Genomic DNA, 17,142 nt, shown 5'->3' on the forward strand with positions numbered 1-17,142 from the left:
TTTTTTTAAGTAATGGGTGTATGCTGGCATGTTTGAAAAAGGAGGGAAAGACATCAGAGGAGAGAGAGATATTGAATATTTTAGTTAGGTGAGTGGTGACTTCTGGGGTGACAGATTTAAGTAGATGTGAGGGAATAAAGTCACTGGTGCAGGTAGTAGGGCGAGAAGATGCGAGGAGCCTGGTGACTTCTTTTTCTGTGACTGGATCAAAGAGTGAAAGTGAACTAGATGAAGTGTAGGAGGGCAGACAATGTGTGATGTTCTGAGGCTGGGAGGAAATTTTGTGGCGTATATGGTCAATTTTTTCTTTAAAATAATTGGCCAGGTCATCTGCACTGAGGTTGGTGGTTGGGGCCAGAACTCTTGGTACGAAGAGGGAATGGAAAGTATCAAAGAGTCGTTTAGGATTGTTGGCTAGAGAGGTGATGAGGGTATTAAAAGTACGCTTGTTTGGAGAGGTGAAGGGCAGCATTGTATGTTTTGAGCATAAACTTATAGTGGATGAAACCTTCGGCTAGATTGGATTTTCTCCACAGACGTTCAGCACACCTGGAGCACCGCTGGAGAAAGCGTGTTTGCAACATGTGCCAGGGCTGCTGCAGTTTGCGCCGAGTTGCTCTGCGTGTAGCAGGTGAAGCTTCATCTAGGGCGCTCTGTAGGGTTTCATTGTAATGTTTTACAGCAGAGTCAGGACATGAGAGGGAGGATATTGGGGCCAGTGATGACCAACATCTTCAAAAATTTCTGGGTGTTAATGGCATGTATATTCCTATATGGGAGGTAAGTGGGGGCGTCCTGAGTGGGTTGACAGCTCTTGACCAAGAATGAAACAAGGTTGTGGTCAGAGAGTGGGAGGGGGGCGTTTGTGAAATCATGCACTGAGCAGAGACGGGAGAAGACCAGGTCCAGCGTATTCCCACCTTCATGTGTAGGAGAGTTAGTTAGTTGTGAAAGGCCAAGGGAGGAGGTTAGAGATAAAAGATGAGTGGCAGCTGGGGAGGAGGGAGGGGACATCAATAGGGATATTAAAGTCCCCCATGACAAGAGTGGGGAGGTCACAGGCTAAGAAATGTGGGAGCCAGGTGTCGAAATGATCCAAGAACTGACTGGTTGGGCCTGGAGTGCGATACACAACTGCTACTTGCAGGGAGAAGGGTCTGTAAAGCCTGACAGTGTGAACCTCAAAAGAAGGCAAGATAACTGAGGGAACAGGAGGCATGACCTAAAAAGTGCAGTTTGGGGAAAGCAGCAGACCAACACCTCTACCTGATCTGTTGTCAAGTCTAGGAGTGTGTGAAAATGGAATGCTTACAGGACCTGCAATGTGTAACTTCCTCCCATCTTTCCCTGTGGCCGGAGGCATTCTGTACCACCGGATGTGGTGCGTGACGAGTGAGTGAGTGAGTGTGTGTGTGTGTGTGCAATTTGATAGGTGAGTGTGTGTGTGTGCGCGATCTGATGTATCAAAGTGTGTCGGCCAGAAGCAGGGGAGGACAGCGTGCAGCATAGCTGCTGTGAAGGCCCGCTGGAGATCACAGGGAGGACCTGGGCTCCACGCAGACGTCCAGGATCAAGCAAGTATGAGTCTCCTGGGAAGGGGGAACATCTGCTTTTTTGGAGGGTAAACTTACCCCCAACCATGTTTCTCAAAGAATAAGACCTACTCCAAAAATAAGCCCTAGCATTTTTTTTGGGGCAAAAAAAAAAAAAAAAAAAAATATAAGACAGTGTCTTATTTTTAGAAAAACATGGTACTCACCCTCTATGTCGTCAGTTGCACCAGGAAGCATCACCACAATTGGCTCATAGTTTGATGGAAGAGGTCGTAAGGAAACCAAGGAGAACAAGGTCTTGTTTGACCTGTTGTGGGAAAAAACCCCAAATATATTTTATATATACATACGCACAAAATCTAATACTGAAAAAATGTCTGAAAAATGTAATTTGTAAAAATCTGAAGAGACACAAAATGGTAAGGTTGTCATAAATATAGTACTGGACACCATCAGCAGGAGGAAAGCTTGGACATGCTAGTAGAAGCTACCATGGATGTTCAAATGGGTTAATATTTGGTCACTCAGATGACAAACACATGAAAACCTTTAGGTTGCAATTAAGCATTGCATTTCTGCCTTTACAAGAGTTGAGTTCTGTATACTCTGTTTCAGTTACATAATTTGGGGGCCAGTGATTCCCTACATCAGAATGGAAAATTAAGAAAAGTCCATTGTCTGAAAGAAGGGAATTTTGTTACTTACCGTAAATTCCTTTTCTTCTAGCTCCTATTGGGAGACCCAGACGATTGGTGTATAGCTACTGCCTCCGGAGGCCACACAAAGCATTACACTAAAAAGTGTAAGGCCCCTCCCCTTCTGGCTATACACCCCCAGTGGGATCACTGGCTCACCAGTTTTAGTGCAAAAGCAAGAAGGAGGAAAGCCAAGAACTGGTTTAAACAAATTCACTCCGAAGTAACGTCGGAGAACTGAAAACCGTTCAACATGAACAACATGTGTACCCGAAAAACAACCAAAAATCCCGAAGGACAACAGGGCGGGTGCTGGGTCTCCCAATAGGAGCTAGAAGAAAAGGAATTTACGGTAAGTAACAAAATTCCCTTCTTCTTCGGCGCTCCATTGGGAGACCCAGACGATTGGCACGTCCAAAAGCTGTCCCTGGGTGGGTAAAGAATACCTCATGTTAGAGCTGCGAAGACAGCCCTCCCCTACGGGGAGGCAACTGCCGTCTGCAGGACTCTTCTACCTAGGCTGGCGTCCGCCGAAGCATAGGTATGCACCTGATAATGTTTGGTGAAAGTGTGCAGACTCGACCAGGTAGCTGCCTGGCACACCTGTTGAGCCGTAGCCTGGTGTCGTAATGCCCAGGACGCACCCACGGCTCTGGTAGAATGGGCCTTCAGCCCTGATGGAACCGGAAGCCCAGCAGAACGGTAGGCTTCAAGAATAGGTTCTTTGATCCATCGAGCCAGGGTGGCCTTAGAAGCCTGCGACCCTTTGCGCTTACCAGCGACAAGGACAAAGAGTGCATCCGAACGGCGCAGGGGCGCCGTGCGGGAAATGTAGATTCTGAGTGCTCTCACCAGATCTAACAAATGTAAATCCTTCTCATACCGATGAACTGCATGAGGACAAAAAGAAGGCAAAGAGATATCCTGATTAAGATGAAAAGAGGATACCACTTTCGGGAGAAACTCCTGAATGGGGCGCAGCACTACCTTGTCCTGGTGGAAGACCAGGAAGGGAGCCTTGGATGACAGCGCAGCTAGCTCAGACACTCTCCGAAGAGATGTGATCGCTACCAGAAAAGCCACTTTCTGTGATAGTCTAGAAAGTGAAACCTCCCTCAGAGGCTCGAAGGGCGGCTTCTGGAGGGCAACTAGTACCCTGTTCAGATCCCATGGATCTAACGGCCGCTTGTACGGGGGTACGATATGACAAACCCCCTGCAGGAACGTGCGTACCTTAGAAAGTCGTGCTAGACGCTTCTGAAAAAAGACGGATAGCGCCGAGACTTGCCCTTTAAGGGAGCCGAGCGACAAACCTTTTTCTAACCCAGATTGCAGGAAAGAAAGAAATGTAGGCAATGCAAATGGCCAGGGAGACACTCCCTGAGCAGAGCACCAGGATAAGAATATCCTCCACGTTCTGTGGTAGATCTTAGCGGACGTGGGCTTCCTAGCCTGTCTCATGGTGGCAACGACCCCTTGGGATAATCCTGAAGACGCTAGGATCCAGGACTCAATGGCCACACAGTCAGGTTCAGGGCCGCAGAATTCCGATGGAAAAACGGCCCTTGGGACAGCAAGTCTGGTCGGTCTGGTAGTGCCCACGGTTGGCCGACCGTGAGATGCCACAGATCCGGATACCACGCCCTCCTTGGCCAGTCTGGGGCGACGAGTATGACGCGGCTGCAGTCGGATCTGATCTTGCGTAGCACTCTGGGCAAGAGTGCCAGAGGTGGAAACACATAAGGGAGCCGGAACTGCGACCAATCTTGCACTAAGGCGTCTGCCGCCAGAGCTCTGTGATCGCGAGACCGTGCCATGAAGGTTGGGACCTTGTTGTTGTGCCGGGACGCCATTAGGTCGACGTCCGGCCTTCCCCAGCGGCGACAGATTTCCTGAAACACGTCCGGGTGAAGGGACCATTCCCCTGCGTCCATGCCCTGGCGACTGAGGAAGTCTGCTTCCCAGTTTTCTACGCCGGGGATGTGAACTGCGGATATGGTGGAGGCCGTGGCTTCCACCCACATCAGAATCCGCCGGACTTCCTGGAAGGCTTGCCGACTGCGTGTCCCCCCTTGGTGGTTGATGTATGCCACCGCTGTGGAGTTGTCCGACTGAATTCGGATCTGCCTTCCTTCCAGCCACTGCTGGAAGGCTAGTAGGGCAAGATACACTGCTCTGATTTCCAGAACATTGATCTGAAGGGTGGACTCCTGCTGAGTCCACGTACCCTGAGCCCTGTGGTGGAGAAAAACTGCTCCCCACCCTGACAGACTCGCGTCTGTCGTGACCACCGCCCAGGACGGTGGTAGGAAGGATCTTCCCTGTGATAATGAGGTGGGAAGAAGCCACCACTGCAGAGAGTCTTTGGCCGTCTGGGAAAGGGAGACTTTCCTGTCCAGGGATGTTGACTTCCCGTCCCATTGGCGGAGAATGTCCCATTGAAGTGGGCGCAGATGAAACTGCGCAAACGGAACCGCCTCCATTGCCGCCACCATCTTCCCGAGGAAGTGCATGAGGCGTCTTAAGGAGTGCGACTGACCTTGGAGGAGAGCCCGTACCCCAGTCTGTAGTGACCGCTGCTTGTCCAGCGGAAGCTTCACTATCGCTGAGAGGGTATGAAACTCCATGCCAAGATACGTTAGTGATTGGGTCGGTGACAGATTTGACTTTGAGAAGTTGATGATCCACCCGAACGTCTGGAGAGTCTCCAGTGCAACATTCAGGCTGAGTTGGCATGCCTCTTGAGAGGGTGCCTTGACAAGTAGATCGTCCAAGTAAGGGATCACAGAGTGTCCCTGAGAGTGCAAAACTGCTACCACTGCCGCCATGACCTTGGTGAACACTCGTGGGGCTGTCGCCAGACCAAATGGCAAAGCTACGAACTGAAGATGGTCGTCTCCTATCACGAAGCGTAGAAAACGTTGGTGCTCTGTAGCAATCGGCACGTGGAGATAAGCATCTTTGATGTCTATTGATGCTAGGAAATCTCCTTGAGACATTGAGGCAATGACTGAGCGGAGGGATTCCATCCGGAACCGCCTGGCGTTCACATGCTTGTTGAGCAGTTTTAGGTCCAGAACAGGACGGAATGAGCCGTCCTTTTTTGGCACCACAAAGAGATTGGAGTAAAAACCTTGTCCTTGTTCCCGAAGAGGAACAGGGACCACCACTCCTTCTGCTCTTAGAGAATTCACCGCCTGCAGAAGGGCATCTGCTCGGTCGGGATGTGGGGAAGTTCTGAAGAACCGAGGCGGAGGACGAGAACTGAACTCTATCCTGTACCCGTGAGACAAAATGTCTGTTACCCACCGGTCTTTGACCTGTGGCAGCCAAATGTCGCAAAAGCGGGAGAGCCTGCCACCGACCGAGGATGCGGAGGGAGGCGGCCGAAAGTCATGAGGCAGCCGCCTTGGAAGCGGTACCTCCGGTTGCTTTCTTGGGGCGTGAGTGAGCCCGCCAGGAATCAGAGCTCCTTTGCTCTTTCTGAGTCCCTTTGGACGAGGAGAATTGGGACTTGCCCGAGCCTCGAAAGGACCGAAACTTAGACTGCCACTTCCTCTGTTGAGGTTTGTTTGATCTGGGCTGGGGTAAGGAAGAGTCCTTACCTTTGGACTGTTTAATGATTTCCGCCAATTGCTCACCAAACAGTCTGTCTCCAGATAATGGCAAGCTGGTTAAACATTTTTTAGAAGCAGAATCTGCTTTCCATTCTTTTAACCACAAGGCTCTGCGCAAAACTACAGAGTTGGCGGATGCCATTGAGGTACGGCTCGTAGAGTCCAGTACCGCATTGATAGCGTAGGTCGCAAACGCAGTCATTTGCGTAGTTAAGGACGCCACTTGCGGCACTGCTGGACGTATGAAAGAGTCCACCTGGGCCAGACCAGCTGAAATAGCTTGGAGCGCCCACACGGCCGCGAATGCTGGTGCAAACGACGCGCCGATAGCTTCATAGACAGATTTCAACCAAAGGTCCATCTGTCTGTCATTGGCATCCTTAAGTGAAGCCCCATCCTCCACTGCAACTATGGATCTAGCTGCAAGCCTGGATATTGGAGGGTCCACTTTTGGACACTGGGTCCAGCGTTTGACCACGTCAGGGGGAAAGGGATAACGTGTATCCTTAAGGCGTTTGGAAAAACGCTTGTCCGGATAAGCATTGTGTTTCTGGATTGATTCTCTGAAGTCAGAGTGGTCCAGAAAAGTACTCAATTTACGCTTGGGATACAGGAAATGGAATTTCTCCTGCTGTGCAGCTGCCTCCTCTGCTGAAGGGGCTGGGGGAGAAATATCCAACAGCCTATTGATGGCCGCTATAAGGTCATTTACCATGGCGTCACCATCTGGCGTATCCAAATTGAGTGCGGTGTCAGGACAAGACTCCTGATCACCCACATCTGTCTCATCATATAGAGACCCTTCTCGCTGAGACCCTGACCCGCGTGATGACGTGGAGGGTCTCTCCCAGCGAGCTCGTTTAGGCGGACTGGGACTGTCATCGGAGTCAGAGCCCTCAGCCTGTGATGCCTGGGACCCCCTTGAAGTACGGATTAGTTCCAACTGAGGGGGACCGGGGAACATAGACACAGCAGTGTCCATGGTCTGAGCAACTGGCCTGGACTGCAAGGTCTCCAGGATTTTTGTCATAGTCACAGACATTTTATCAGCAAAGACTGCAAATTCTGTCCCCGTCACCGGGGCAGGGTTCACCGGCGTCTCTGCCTGGGCTACCACCACCATAGGCTCTGGCTGACGAAGTGCCACTGGGACTGAACATTGCACACAATGAGAGTCGTTGGAGCCTGCTGGTAGATTAGCCCCACATGCTGTACAAGCAGTGTATACAGCCCTTACCTTGGCACCCTTGCGTTTTGTGGATGACATGTTGTTGTCTCCTCAGAGCAATATAGGGTATACAGCCAAGAAGCGACCGTACAGTGCAGTATATATATATATATATATATATATATATCTGGTACAGGAAAAAGTACACCAATACAACACTGTGGCACAAGTGGGGCCAGCACTAATGTGCTGCTTACCGCCCGCTAAACGCGGGTGTGTGGTCGCCAGAAATCCCTAGTCTGGGTCTCCCAGAGCCTGTGTCCGTCCTCCAGCCAGACTGCATGCAGGAATGGCTGCCGGCGTCTCTGTGGAGGGGGGGCGGGCCCTGGGCGTGCTCAGACTAAAAGCGGGAAACCTGCGTCCCACTGTGTCTAGTGAGAGGGCTGGAGCATGTAAATAAGGCTCCAGCCCTCGGCGCTGACGATTGCACAGCGTCTGTCCCCTTCCCTGATTGACAGGGAGGGGGCGGGAACGAAGCGGAGCTAGGCCGCAAAAGCCGGGGACTAAATTTATAAGCGCCGCCGCCGTAAAAGCGCGGCCGGCGCTAAGTCCCCGGCGCACTACAAGTCCCAGCCGCGCCGCCGCTCCGAGAGTGGCCGGCGCGGTAGTTCCCAGCACATGAAGTCACACAGCTAAGCTGCTGTGACTCAAACCCCAGCGTGCAGCGCTACTATCCCCGGCGCACTAACACACCCAGCAAGTCTGGCGTGTGTGTGCCTGTTTGTACGGGGACACAGAGTACCTGACAGTTGCAGGGCCTTGTCCCTGAACGGTACCCCGCTCCGTATCCAGCAGGTTCAGTGGGTCTGTGGATGGAGCCCGGCCTCAGGGCTTGGGGGCCGGTAAGATCCCACTTCCTCAGAGCCCCTCAGGGGGATGGGGAAGGAAAACAGCATGTGGGCTCCAGCCTCTGTACCCGCAATGGGTACCTCAACCTTACAAACCACAAGTGGGGTGAGAAGGGAGCATGCTGGGGGCCCTATATGGGCCCTCTTTTCTTCCATCCGACATAGTCAGCAGCTACTGCTGACTAAACAGTGGAGCTATGCGTGGATGTCTGACCTCCTTCGCACAAAGCAGAAAACTGGTGAGCCAGTGATCCCACTGGGGGTGTATAGCCAGAAGGGGAGGGGCCTTACACTTTTTAGTGTAATGCTTTGTGTGGCCTCCGGAGGCAGTAGCTATACATCAATCGTCTGGGTCTCCCAATGGAGCGCCGAAGAAAGTGGATTTCTCACCTTAAAAGTAGAATTACAAGAAATGCTTCCAAATAAGGATGCATTGCAAAGTATTGAGAAATCAAATCATTGGGTGTCGATGAAAACTATTGGGGTCTCTGTATAATTTCTTTCTTGCACAGTTTAGTTATAGGGATGAGGCTGGAGAGGGCAGGAACATATAAAACAAGAATAATTGTGGCGGTGTGGTTTTTTTTTTAGCCATGAGGTGCTTTTATTTCGATTCCAAGTATATTCTGAAAGATAACATACCATAAGTAAATGGCGAGGTCGTCCACATGGGCAGTTGCTAGATAATCTCCTGTCGGGGACATTGTGAGACTCACAACAGGTGAATCCAACAGAAAACTGTCTATTAGGCTGTAGGGGAAGAAAGAGAAAAAAAAAAACAAAAAGGAGGGAAAAAAGTTAAAAAGACAAGCAAAAATCTAAAAACTACATGTACAGATAATAAAAGCTGTACATTAATAGTTTTCAATCAACATAGGCATTTTCTTTCCACAGCTACAGCTCTGTTCTGTAACATGTCAATCCACCGTTGAACTATTTGGGTTAGCAGCAAATAATGTAACATAGACCTTTTATAAATTACTGCTGCTACTGGACTCAACCGACTCGGATGTAATGGCAGCAGAAAGGTGAACGCGACCATCCTCTGATGATGTGCATTCATTAGCATGTTCACAGGGGCGTACAAACATGCTAAGGGTGCCAACTAGCCAAAGGAAGTAACGCCCATGTGACTAGTCACTGGTCTCAATAGCATATAATGATCTCTTTATGTATGCTACTATATACAGGGACAGCCAGGCAGGGATTAGAGACATGTATCCAGAACTGCTCATGGTTCTGGGTGCATACTGCACCTGACAGGTTCCCTTTAAGTCTATGGGTGCGTGAAAAACCCAGAATGCACTTGAATGTCATCTGGCTGCAGTCCGATAGATGCGGACACAGACAATGGAAAAATTAAGTTGTCCACCCTCTCTGCACCTATGATCCCCATTCTCGCATGTGAGAGAATCAGTACAGTAAGTGATACTCGTCTGGAGCTAGAGTCGAGTGTCCTTTGCATAGACCCTCTGATTCTCCCTCACAACATAATCATTGCCAGTGTGAGCGAGCCCTAAATGGCACTAATTAAAAAGAGAGTGGGAATAAGTAACTTAGGCTATGTTCACATGTTACGTTTCTGCTGCTTTTTTCTTCAGGCAAAACATGCTCTCTTGGCACTATTGAAGCTGCTTACAATAAGCAGGTTTTGCTTTTTTTTTTTTGCTGAATTTTTTGGTGCGCAACATATGTTTAATTTGTCTACAGTACAGATTTAATAAAATTAGTTTTATTCACTAAAAAACATTGTTGCAGTTTTTTTTGCAGTTTTCACTTTTATGGTGAAAAAATGCTGCAAAACTGCTGGAAAAAAAAAACACTGAAGAATTGACATGCTGCAGATAAAAAAAGAAAAAAAACAAAAAAAAACCAAAACTGCATTTTTTTTATAATTTAGTCAGAAAAAAAAGAGAATTTTGTTACTTAACGTAAATTCTTTTTCTTATAGTTCCGACATGGGAGACCCAGACCATGGGTGTATAGCTTCTGCCTCCGGAGGACACACAAAGTACTACACTCAAACGTGTAGCTCCTCCCTCCTAGCATATACACCCCCTGGTAGCCAGTCCTAGCCAGTTTAGTGCAAAAGCTAAAGGAGGACATCCACCCACAACTAGAGACAGAGCAAAACCCGGAACAACCGGAACCTCTGTCTACAACAATAACAGCCGGTGAAAACACACGGAACAAGAAACCTGCCAACAGGCAACAGGGAGGGTGCTGGGTCTCCCATGTTGGAACTATAAGAAAAAGAATTTACGGTAAGTAACAAAATTCTCTTTTTCTTCATCGTTCCTTACGGGAGACCCAGACCATGGGACGTTCCAAAGCAGTCCATGGGTGGGAATAAACAGAAAAACTGAGAAGTAGGCGAAACCTAACTTCACAAATGGGCGACAGCCGCCTGAAGGATGCGTCTGCCCAAGGTCGCATCTGCCGAAGCATAAGCATGCACTTGGTAGTGCTTCGAAAAGGTATGCAGACTAATCCAAGTGGCAGTCTGACAGACCTGCTGAGCCGTAGCCTGGGCCTGAAAGCCTAAGAGGCACCGACAGCTCTGGTCAAGTGTGCCTTGATCCCCGGCGGGAGAGGCACTTGAGTACACTGGTAGGTATCGGAAATGGCCGACCTAATCCAACGAGCCAGGGTCGGCTTAGATGCCGAGAGGCCCTTACGCTGACCAATGGTCAGCACAAAAGAGAGGTTCACCGCCTAAGAACAGCGGTGCGAGACACATAGATCCGGAGCGCCCGCACCAGATCCAGAGTATGCAACGCCTTTTCAAAGCGATGAACAGGAGCCGGACAAAAGGAAGGCAGGGAAAATGACCCGGTTAAGGTGGAAGCAGATGATGTGAGATGCGCCCTGCATGAAGGAGCGCACCTGAGCCAGCCGGGCGATACGCCGCTGGCACAACACTGACAGAGCCGAGACCTGTCCCTTAAGGGAATTGATGGATAGTCCTAGCTGCAGACCGGACTGTAGAAGGGACAGGAGGGTCGGCAAGGCAAAAAGGCCAAAGGATACTCCCGAGCTCGAGTCATAGTGGAGATGACTTCAGGAGGGATACCAGAAGTCGTCAAGATCCAGGACTCAAAAGCCACCCCGTCAATCTGAGAGCCGCAGGATTCCGGCGGAAAGACGGACCTCGTGAGAGAAGGTCTGGACAGTCCGGGAGATGCCATGGCACCTCTACGGACAGATGGAGCAGGTCAGGGTACCAACTTGCCTGGGTCAGTCTGGAGCAATGAGAATGCCCCGACGGCCCTCCTTCCTGATCTTGCGCAGGACTCTGGGCAAGAGCTAGAGGGTGAAACACGTAAGACAGACGAAGTTGGGACCAAACTTGAACCAGTGCGTCTGCCGCAAAAGCCTGAGGATCGTGGAGCCACGGTTTGACAGCTGAGATAATCTGCCTCCCAGTTTTCCACGTCTGGGATGTGGGCTGCGGATATGGTGGACTAGGAGTCCTCCGTCCACTGAAGAATGCGTTAAACCTCCAACATTGCCAGGCGGCTGAGTGTCCCGCCCTGGAGGTTGATGTAGGCAAACGCTGTCGTTGTCTGACTGGACTCGAATGTGCCTGGCCGCCAACAGATGGTGAAAGGCTTAGAGAGCTAGAAACACAGCTCCGATTTCCAGCACATTGATCCAGAGGGCTGATTCGGACAGAGTCCAAGTGCCCTGCGCTCCATGGTGGAGATATACTGCTCCCCAGCCGGATAGACTAGCATCCTGGTGAGGATCACCCGGGACGGGGCCAGGAAGGAGCGTCCCTGAGACAGAGGGGCCGAAGCCACCACTGAAACGAGCCCCTGGTCTGTGGCGAAGCCACCACCCCGTGGAAGGAGGAAGTCCGCTTGTTCCATCAGCGGAAAAAATCCAGCCGCAGAGGACGCAGATGGAACTGGGCAAGGGAATCGGGTATTAGGTGCCTGATGGAACGACGTCGACCGCCAGCGGAGGGACTGCTGTTTGACTAAGGGCAGCTTCACAAGTGCCGACAGAGTCTCGAATTGCGTCCCTGGGTACGTGAACTTCTGGGTCGAAGTCAGAGTGGACTTGAACATAATGAAAAGCCACCCGAATTGGTTAGAGTGGCGAGAGTGAGCGAGGCACTCCGCTAACAGTCTGCACTGTATGAAGCCCAGACTAGAAGGCCGTCCAGGACAAAAGGATCACTGCCAACCCCTAGAGGTGCAGGACCGCAATCACAGCTGCCCCGACCTTGAGAATACTCGAGGGGCCGTGGCAAACCCCAAGGGAAGAGACACGAATTGGACCACTCCGATTGCAAAACGTAGCCAACGCTGGTGTAAAACTGCGATTGGCACATGCAGATAGGCATCTCTGATGTCGATGGATGCTAGAGAATCTCCTTGGGTCATTGATTGATCGCAGAGACTCCATGCGAAAATGCCGCACCTGAACATGCTTGAGAAGCTTGAGATCCAGGTCGGAAGGCACCGCCCTCTTCGGGAACTAGGAATAGATTTAAGCAGAAATCTCAGAACCGTTCCCAGTCGGGAACCGGTACAATTACTCCATTGGCCTGCAAGAATGCCACGGCCTGTGAGAAGGCGGCGGCCTTGGAGCAGGGGGGAGTTGACAGAAAAAACTGTTTCGCGGGCTGGATGGAATTCTATCCTGTAGCCGTGTATCCCGCACCCACTGATCGGAGACGTGTTAAAAACCATACGTCGCCAAAGTGGGAGAGCCTGCCACCGACCAAGGACGTTGCTGGCGTGGCCAGATAGCCAGGAGGAGGCTGACTTAGTGGCAGCATCTCCTGCGGTCTTCTGAGGACGCGGCTTCGTGCGCCATTTGGGTTTACGATCCTTGGCTGAGCTAGTGGACAAGGCCGAGGGCTTAGATAACGATCAGATGGAGGAACGAAAAGAACGAAACCTCGACTGATTCCTGCCCTGGACAGTTTAGGTTTGTGGCCTGGAAGAACTCTTCCCGCCAAGAGCTTCCTTAATAATTTCATCCAGTTGTTCCCGAATAGTCTGGTCCCACTAAAGGGAGCCCAGCAAGGAACTGCTTTAGAAGCATCTGCCTTCCACTTCCGAAGCCACAGGAGCCTGCGGATAGCGAGGAAATTAGCCGAGGCCACCGCAGTGCGGTGAGAGTCTCCAGCATGGCAGACATGGCATAGGATGAAAAGACTGAAGTCTGGAAGTTAAGGCAACCATTTCGGGCATAGAGTCCCTGTGAGGGAATGCATCTCCTCTAGAGAAGCAGAGATGGCTTTGAAAGCCCGCACTGCTGCAAAAGGTGGGGAGAACGAGGCCCCTGCCGCCTCCATACAGATTTGTCCAGAAGGACAACCTGGCGGACAGCAAAACCGTGAGGAGCCATCAGCCCCTGATACAACGGTCCGGGCTGAGAGTCTAAACACCGGAGGGATCACCTTTGGTGAATGAGCCCACTCCTTGACCACCTCTGGTGGAAGGGGAAAACTGTCATCAGAACCACGCTTTGGGAAGCGTTTGTCAGAGGAGACCCTGGGCTTGGTCACAGTGGCCTGAAAACTGGAGTGGTTAAGGAACACACTCCTTGTTCTCTTAGGCAAGGTAAACTGGTGCCTTTTTGCCAGAGAGGGTTGCTCCTCTGATACTGGCGGATTGAGGTCCAGTACAGAATTAATGTACAGTGGGATCCTTAGAGAGGTGCCGTCAGCCACTGATACAACTAACCGGGCTGAAATACTAGACACCGGAGGGACCACCCTTGGTGAATGAGCCCACTCCTTGACCACCTCTGGTGGAAAGGGGAACAGTCATCAGAACCACGCTTTGGAAGCGTCTGTCAGGACAGGCTCTGGGTTTGGTCACAGTGGGCTGAAAACTGGAGTGGTTAAGGAACACACTCCTTGTTCTCTTTAAGGTATACTGATGCCTTTCTGCCAGAGGGGGATGTTCCCCTGATACAGGCGGATTGAGGTCCAGTACAAATATAATGGACGCAATCAAATCATTAGCATCTGCATCACCTTCGGACAGATCAATGGTACATGAAGTAGCGTCCGAGCCCCTAGTAAAGACATCCTCCTCGTCCTGTGAGTCAGCTCGTGAATCAGAGCTGCGGGACGGGGAGGACAGGGGACCCTGCGCCTCCATTTTAGGAGGACGGGGTCTGAGACCAGATGAAGAGTCCTCTGTGAGCTTTGCTGAGCGAGCCGTAGCAGCATAAGCGCCCTGAGAAGGGGGCTAATGCATGCTCAGCACCACCGGGGCAGCTGGAGGGATCACTGATGAGCCTCCAGGCTGAGGGACCACTGTGTTTATGTGCTCGGTACAGGCAGTACGAGTCTACATGCAGTGCATATTAAGAACAGCCTTGCAGCCTTGCTCTGATGTGAGACATGCTGCAGAAGTGGGGGCTCTGTCCAGAATGACCCCCAGCAGAGTATATAAACAGAGAATATAAGCAGCTGCACAACCGGAGGTTGTGGCTTGCCAGACCGTTTAACATACATTTCTGTGCCCTCCAGTCCCCCAGCCCAGGCCCCCATTTGTCACAATGTGGTATCTCTGTGCCTATGCTGACATTGCGAATGCTGAGAATATGGCGACCGGAGCGAGGAGAGGGGGCGGGGCCTACTCTGAGAGCGGGCAAATGAGGTATACAGGGAAGGGAATCTTTCCTCAGTGAGGAGTGTCCGTTCCCTGTGCTGAGCAGCCGCTGGGCGGAGCCGCACTGTCCCTCTGCATGCTGACATGCAGGGGCAGTGAAACCGAAACTAGGCCTCAGGCGAAGCCGGGGCCTAGATTTAAACATGCGGCCAGCGTGCAGGCACCATCGGCGCGGTTCTCCAGTGAAAACTGGAGAACCGGCCGGAAATGTTAAAGTCATATAACACACTCTCCCCAATATATAAAGTACAAGGGACCCCTGGAAAGACCACTTTCTGTGGTAAAAACGTCTCAGTACTTAGCTTGTGAGACGCAGGTGCCAGGTCCCTGGGAGGTGAGTGCTCCGTCCGGCAGGATCCTGAAAGGGCTGCGGATGGAGACCGGTCTCCTGCAAAGCAGTGAGAACCGTGATGGCTCCCACTTCAAGCCAGAGCCCCAGGGGATGTTGAAGGAGCGCGGCATGTGAAGGCTCCAGCCTTGTAAAATCAACCTTAACAGCACCGCCGACACAGTGGGGTGAGAAGGGACATGCCGGGAGTCCAGACTGGACCCGCTTTTCTTCCAAATCTTTGAAATCAAAAAAATCAAAAATCAGAGAATGCATGTGTGTGTGACCTCCTGAACACAAAGCATTGAAACTGGCTAGGACTGGCTACCAGGGGGTGTATATGCTAGGAGGGAGGAGCTACACGTTTGAGTGTAGTACTTTGTGTGTCCTCCGGAGGCAGAAGCTATACACCCATGGTCTGGGTCTCCCATAAGGAACGATGAAGAAAAAAGTAATGTGAATGAGACTGCTGAAATCTCATACCATTTGTTGGTACTGTGAAAAGCAGCTTTTCATTTTTTTGGGAAAACAAAAAAACGTGCAAAAACACAACGTGTGAACATAGCCTAGATCAAGGCAAGGCTCTGTTCTGTGACCGTCTTACCATCCAGAGGGGAAGTCCCATACTTTCACAGTACAGTCCATAGATGCAGTCATCAGCCATCGCCCATCGGGGCTAAATGTCTATGAAGAAAAAAACCAAATCTATAAAATAAAATTCAGAAAGTTTAAAGTTGTTTTGCACATTATAAAATAAATGCAACCGTCCTCACCATGTCATTTATCTTTCCATTGTGTCCAGGGAATCTTCGCACCAGTTTACAAGTTTCAATATCAAAAACATTAATGCTGAAATCATCCAGAGCGACTGAGAACATACCGCTGTGAAAAGAAACATTTATTCATCATTAGTTCATGTGAAACTGGATTATAGCACTTTTAAAAAGAGGGGGAAAAATAAATAAAATGTAATATTGAGCACAAGTGAAGAAATAACTACTACTACAAATAAAAAATAAATAAAAATAAATAAAATGATAAATAACATCTGATATATAAAACTTACCTCTCCCTATGGAGTAAGGTGGATGTAGGGGAGATCGTAAGATCTATTGTGTGCATTAGCTGTTTAGACTTGAACTTCCAAAATTTGATGAGTTTGTCGCTGGCCACGGTAATGGTCATCTGGTTTAAACCATCAACTACAACTCCTCTAATTGCACCATCATGAGCTGTAAAATATGAATTACTTTTCTTAGAACCGGGATATGAATACAGCTGTGCCAATTAGTTATAGTAAAAAAAAAATCAAAAGCATAAAACCTATTAAGGAGATAATGGTAAAAAATAACCAATGTAATAATCATAATCACCTTTCCAATCCCCTGGCTCTGCTGTGTCTGTGCTTACCTCCGGATCCAGTAATAATGGTAAGTCATGTGACTGCTGAAGCCAATCACTGCTGCAGCAGTGAATCGCTAGTGTTCACTTGTCGCATTATGAATGAACACTGGTAAACAAAGACCAGCAAGGAGACCAGGACGGAGTTAGCACTTGAAGCAGAGGATTCTCTTGATTTTGAATTAGATTATATCATATGTTTATAAAAAAGAGAATTTTGTTTACTTACCGTAAATTCTTTTTCTTATAGTTCCGACATGGGAGACCCAGACCATGGGTGTATAGCTTCTGCCTCCGGAGGACACACAAAGTACTACACTAAAAGTGTAGCTCCTCCCTCCGAGCATATACACTCCCCGGATGACAAATCCAACCAGTTTAGTGCAAAAGCTGAAGGAGGACATCCACCCATAAGTAGAGATAGAGTAAAACCCGGAATAACCGGAACCTCTGTCTACAACAACAGCCGGTGAAAACACACGGAACAAGAAAAGCTGCCAACAGGCAACAGGGAGGGTGCTGGGTCTCCCATGTCGGAACTATAAGAAAAAGAATTTACGGTAAGTAAACAAAATTCTCTTTTTCTTCATCGTTCCTTATGGGAGACCCAGACCATGGGACGTCTCAAAGCAGTCCATGGGTGGGAATAAACAGAAACTGACAAGTAGGCAAACCTAACTTCACAAATGGGCGACAGCCGTCCGAAGGATGCGTCTGCCCAAGCTCGCATCTGCCGAAGCATGAGCATGCACTTGGTAGTGCTTCGAAAGGGTGTGCAGACTAGACCAAGTGGCAGCCTGACAGACCTGCTGAGCCGTAGCCGAAGAGGCA

At 50.0% G+C, this 17,142-nt stretch overlaps 1 protein-coding gene across 1 annotated transcript in view; it reads right to left on the reverse strand.

Moving 5' to 3' along the window:
- Nucleotides 1–17,142, reverse strand: part of WDR36 (WD repeat domain 36) — a 150,817-nt gene that overhangs the window by 30,466 nt on the left and 103,209 nt on the right. Inside the window, exons 14-18 of the mRNA XM_075325018.1 lie at nucleotides 15,977–16,142; nucleotides 15,684–15,792; nucleotides 15,515–15,594; nucleotides 8,584–8,691; nucleotides 1,760–1,860 (exon numbers count right to left, since the gene is read on the reverse strand). Coding sequence (XP_075181133.1) covers nucleotides 1,760–1,860; nucleotides 8,584–8,691; nucleotides 15,515–15,594; nucleotides 15,684–15,792; nucleotides 15,977–16,142 — 564 coding nt within the window. The remainder of the gene's footprint in view (nucleotides 1–1,759; nucleotides 1,861–8,583; nucleotides 8,692–15,514; nucleotides 15,595–15,683; nucleotides 15,793–15,976; nucleotides 16,143–17,142) is intronic.

This window comes from Anomaloglossus baeobatrachus, chromosome 1 (assembly GCF_048569485.1).
Source record: "Anomaloglossus baeobatrachus isolate aAnoBae1 chromosome 1, aAnoBae1.hap1, whole genome shotgun sequence".
NCBI lineage: Eukaryota > Metazoa > Chordata > Amphibia > Anura > Aromobatidae > Anomaloglossus > Anomaloglossus baeobatrachus.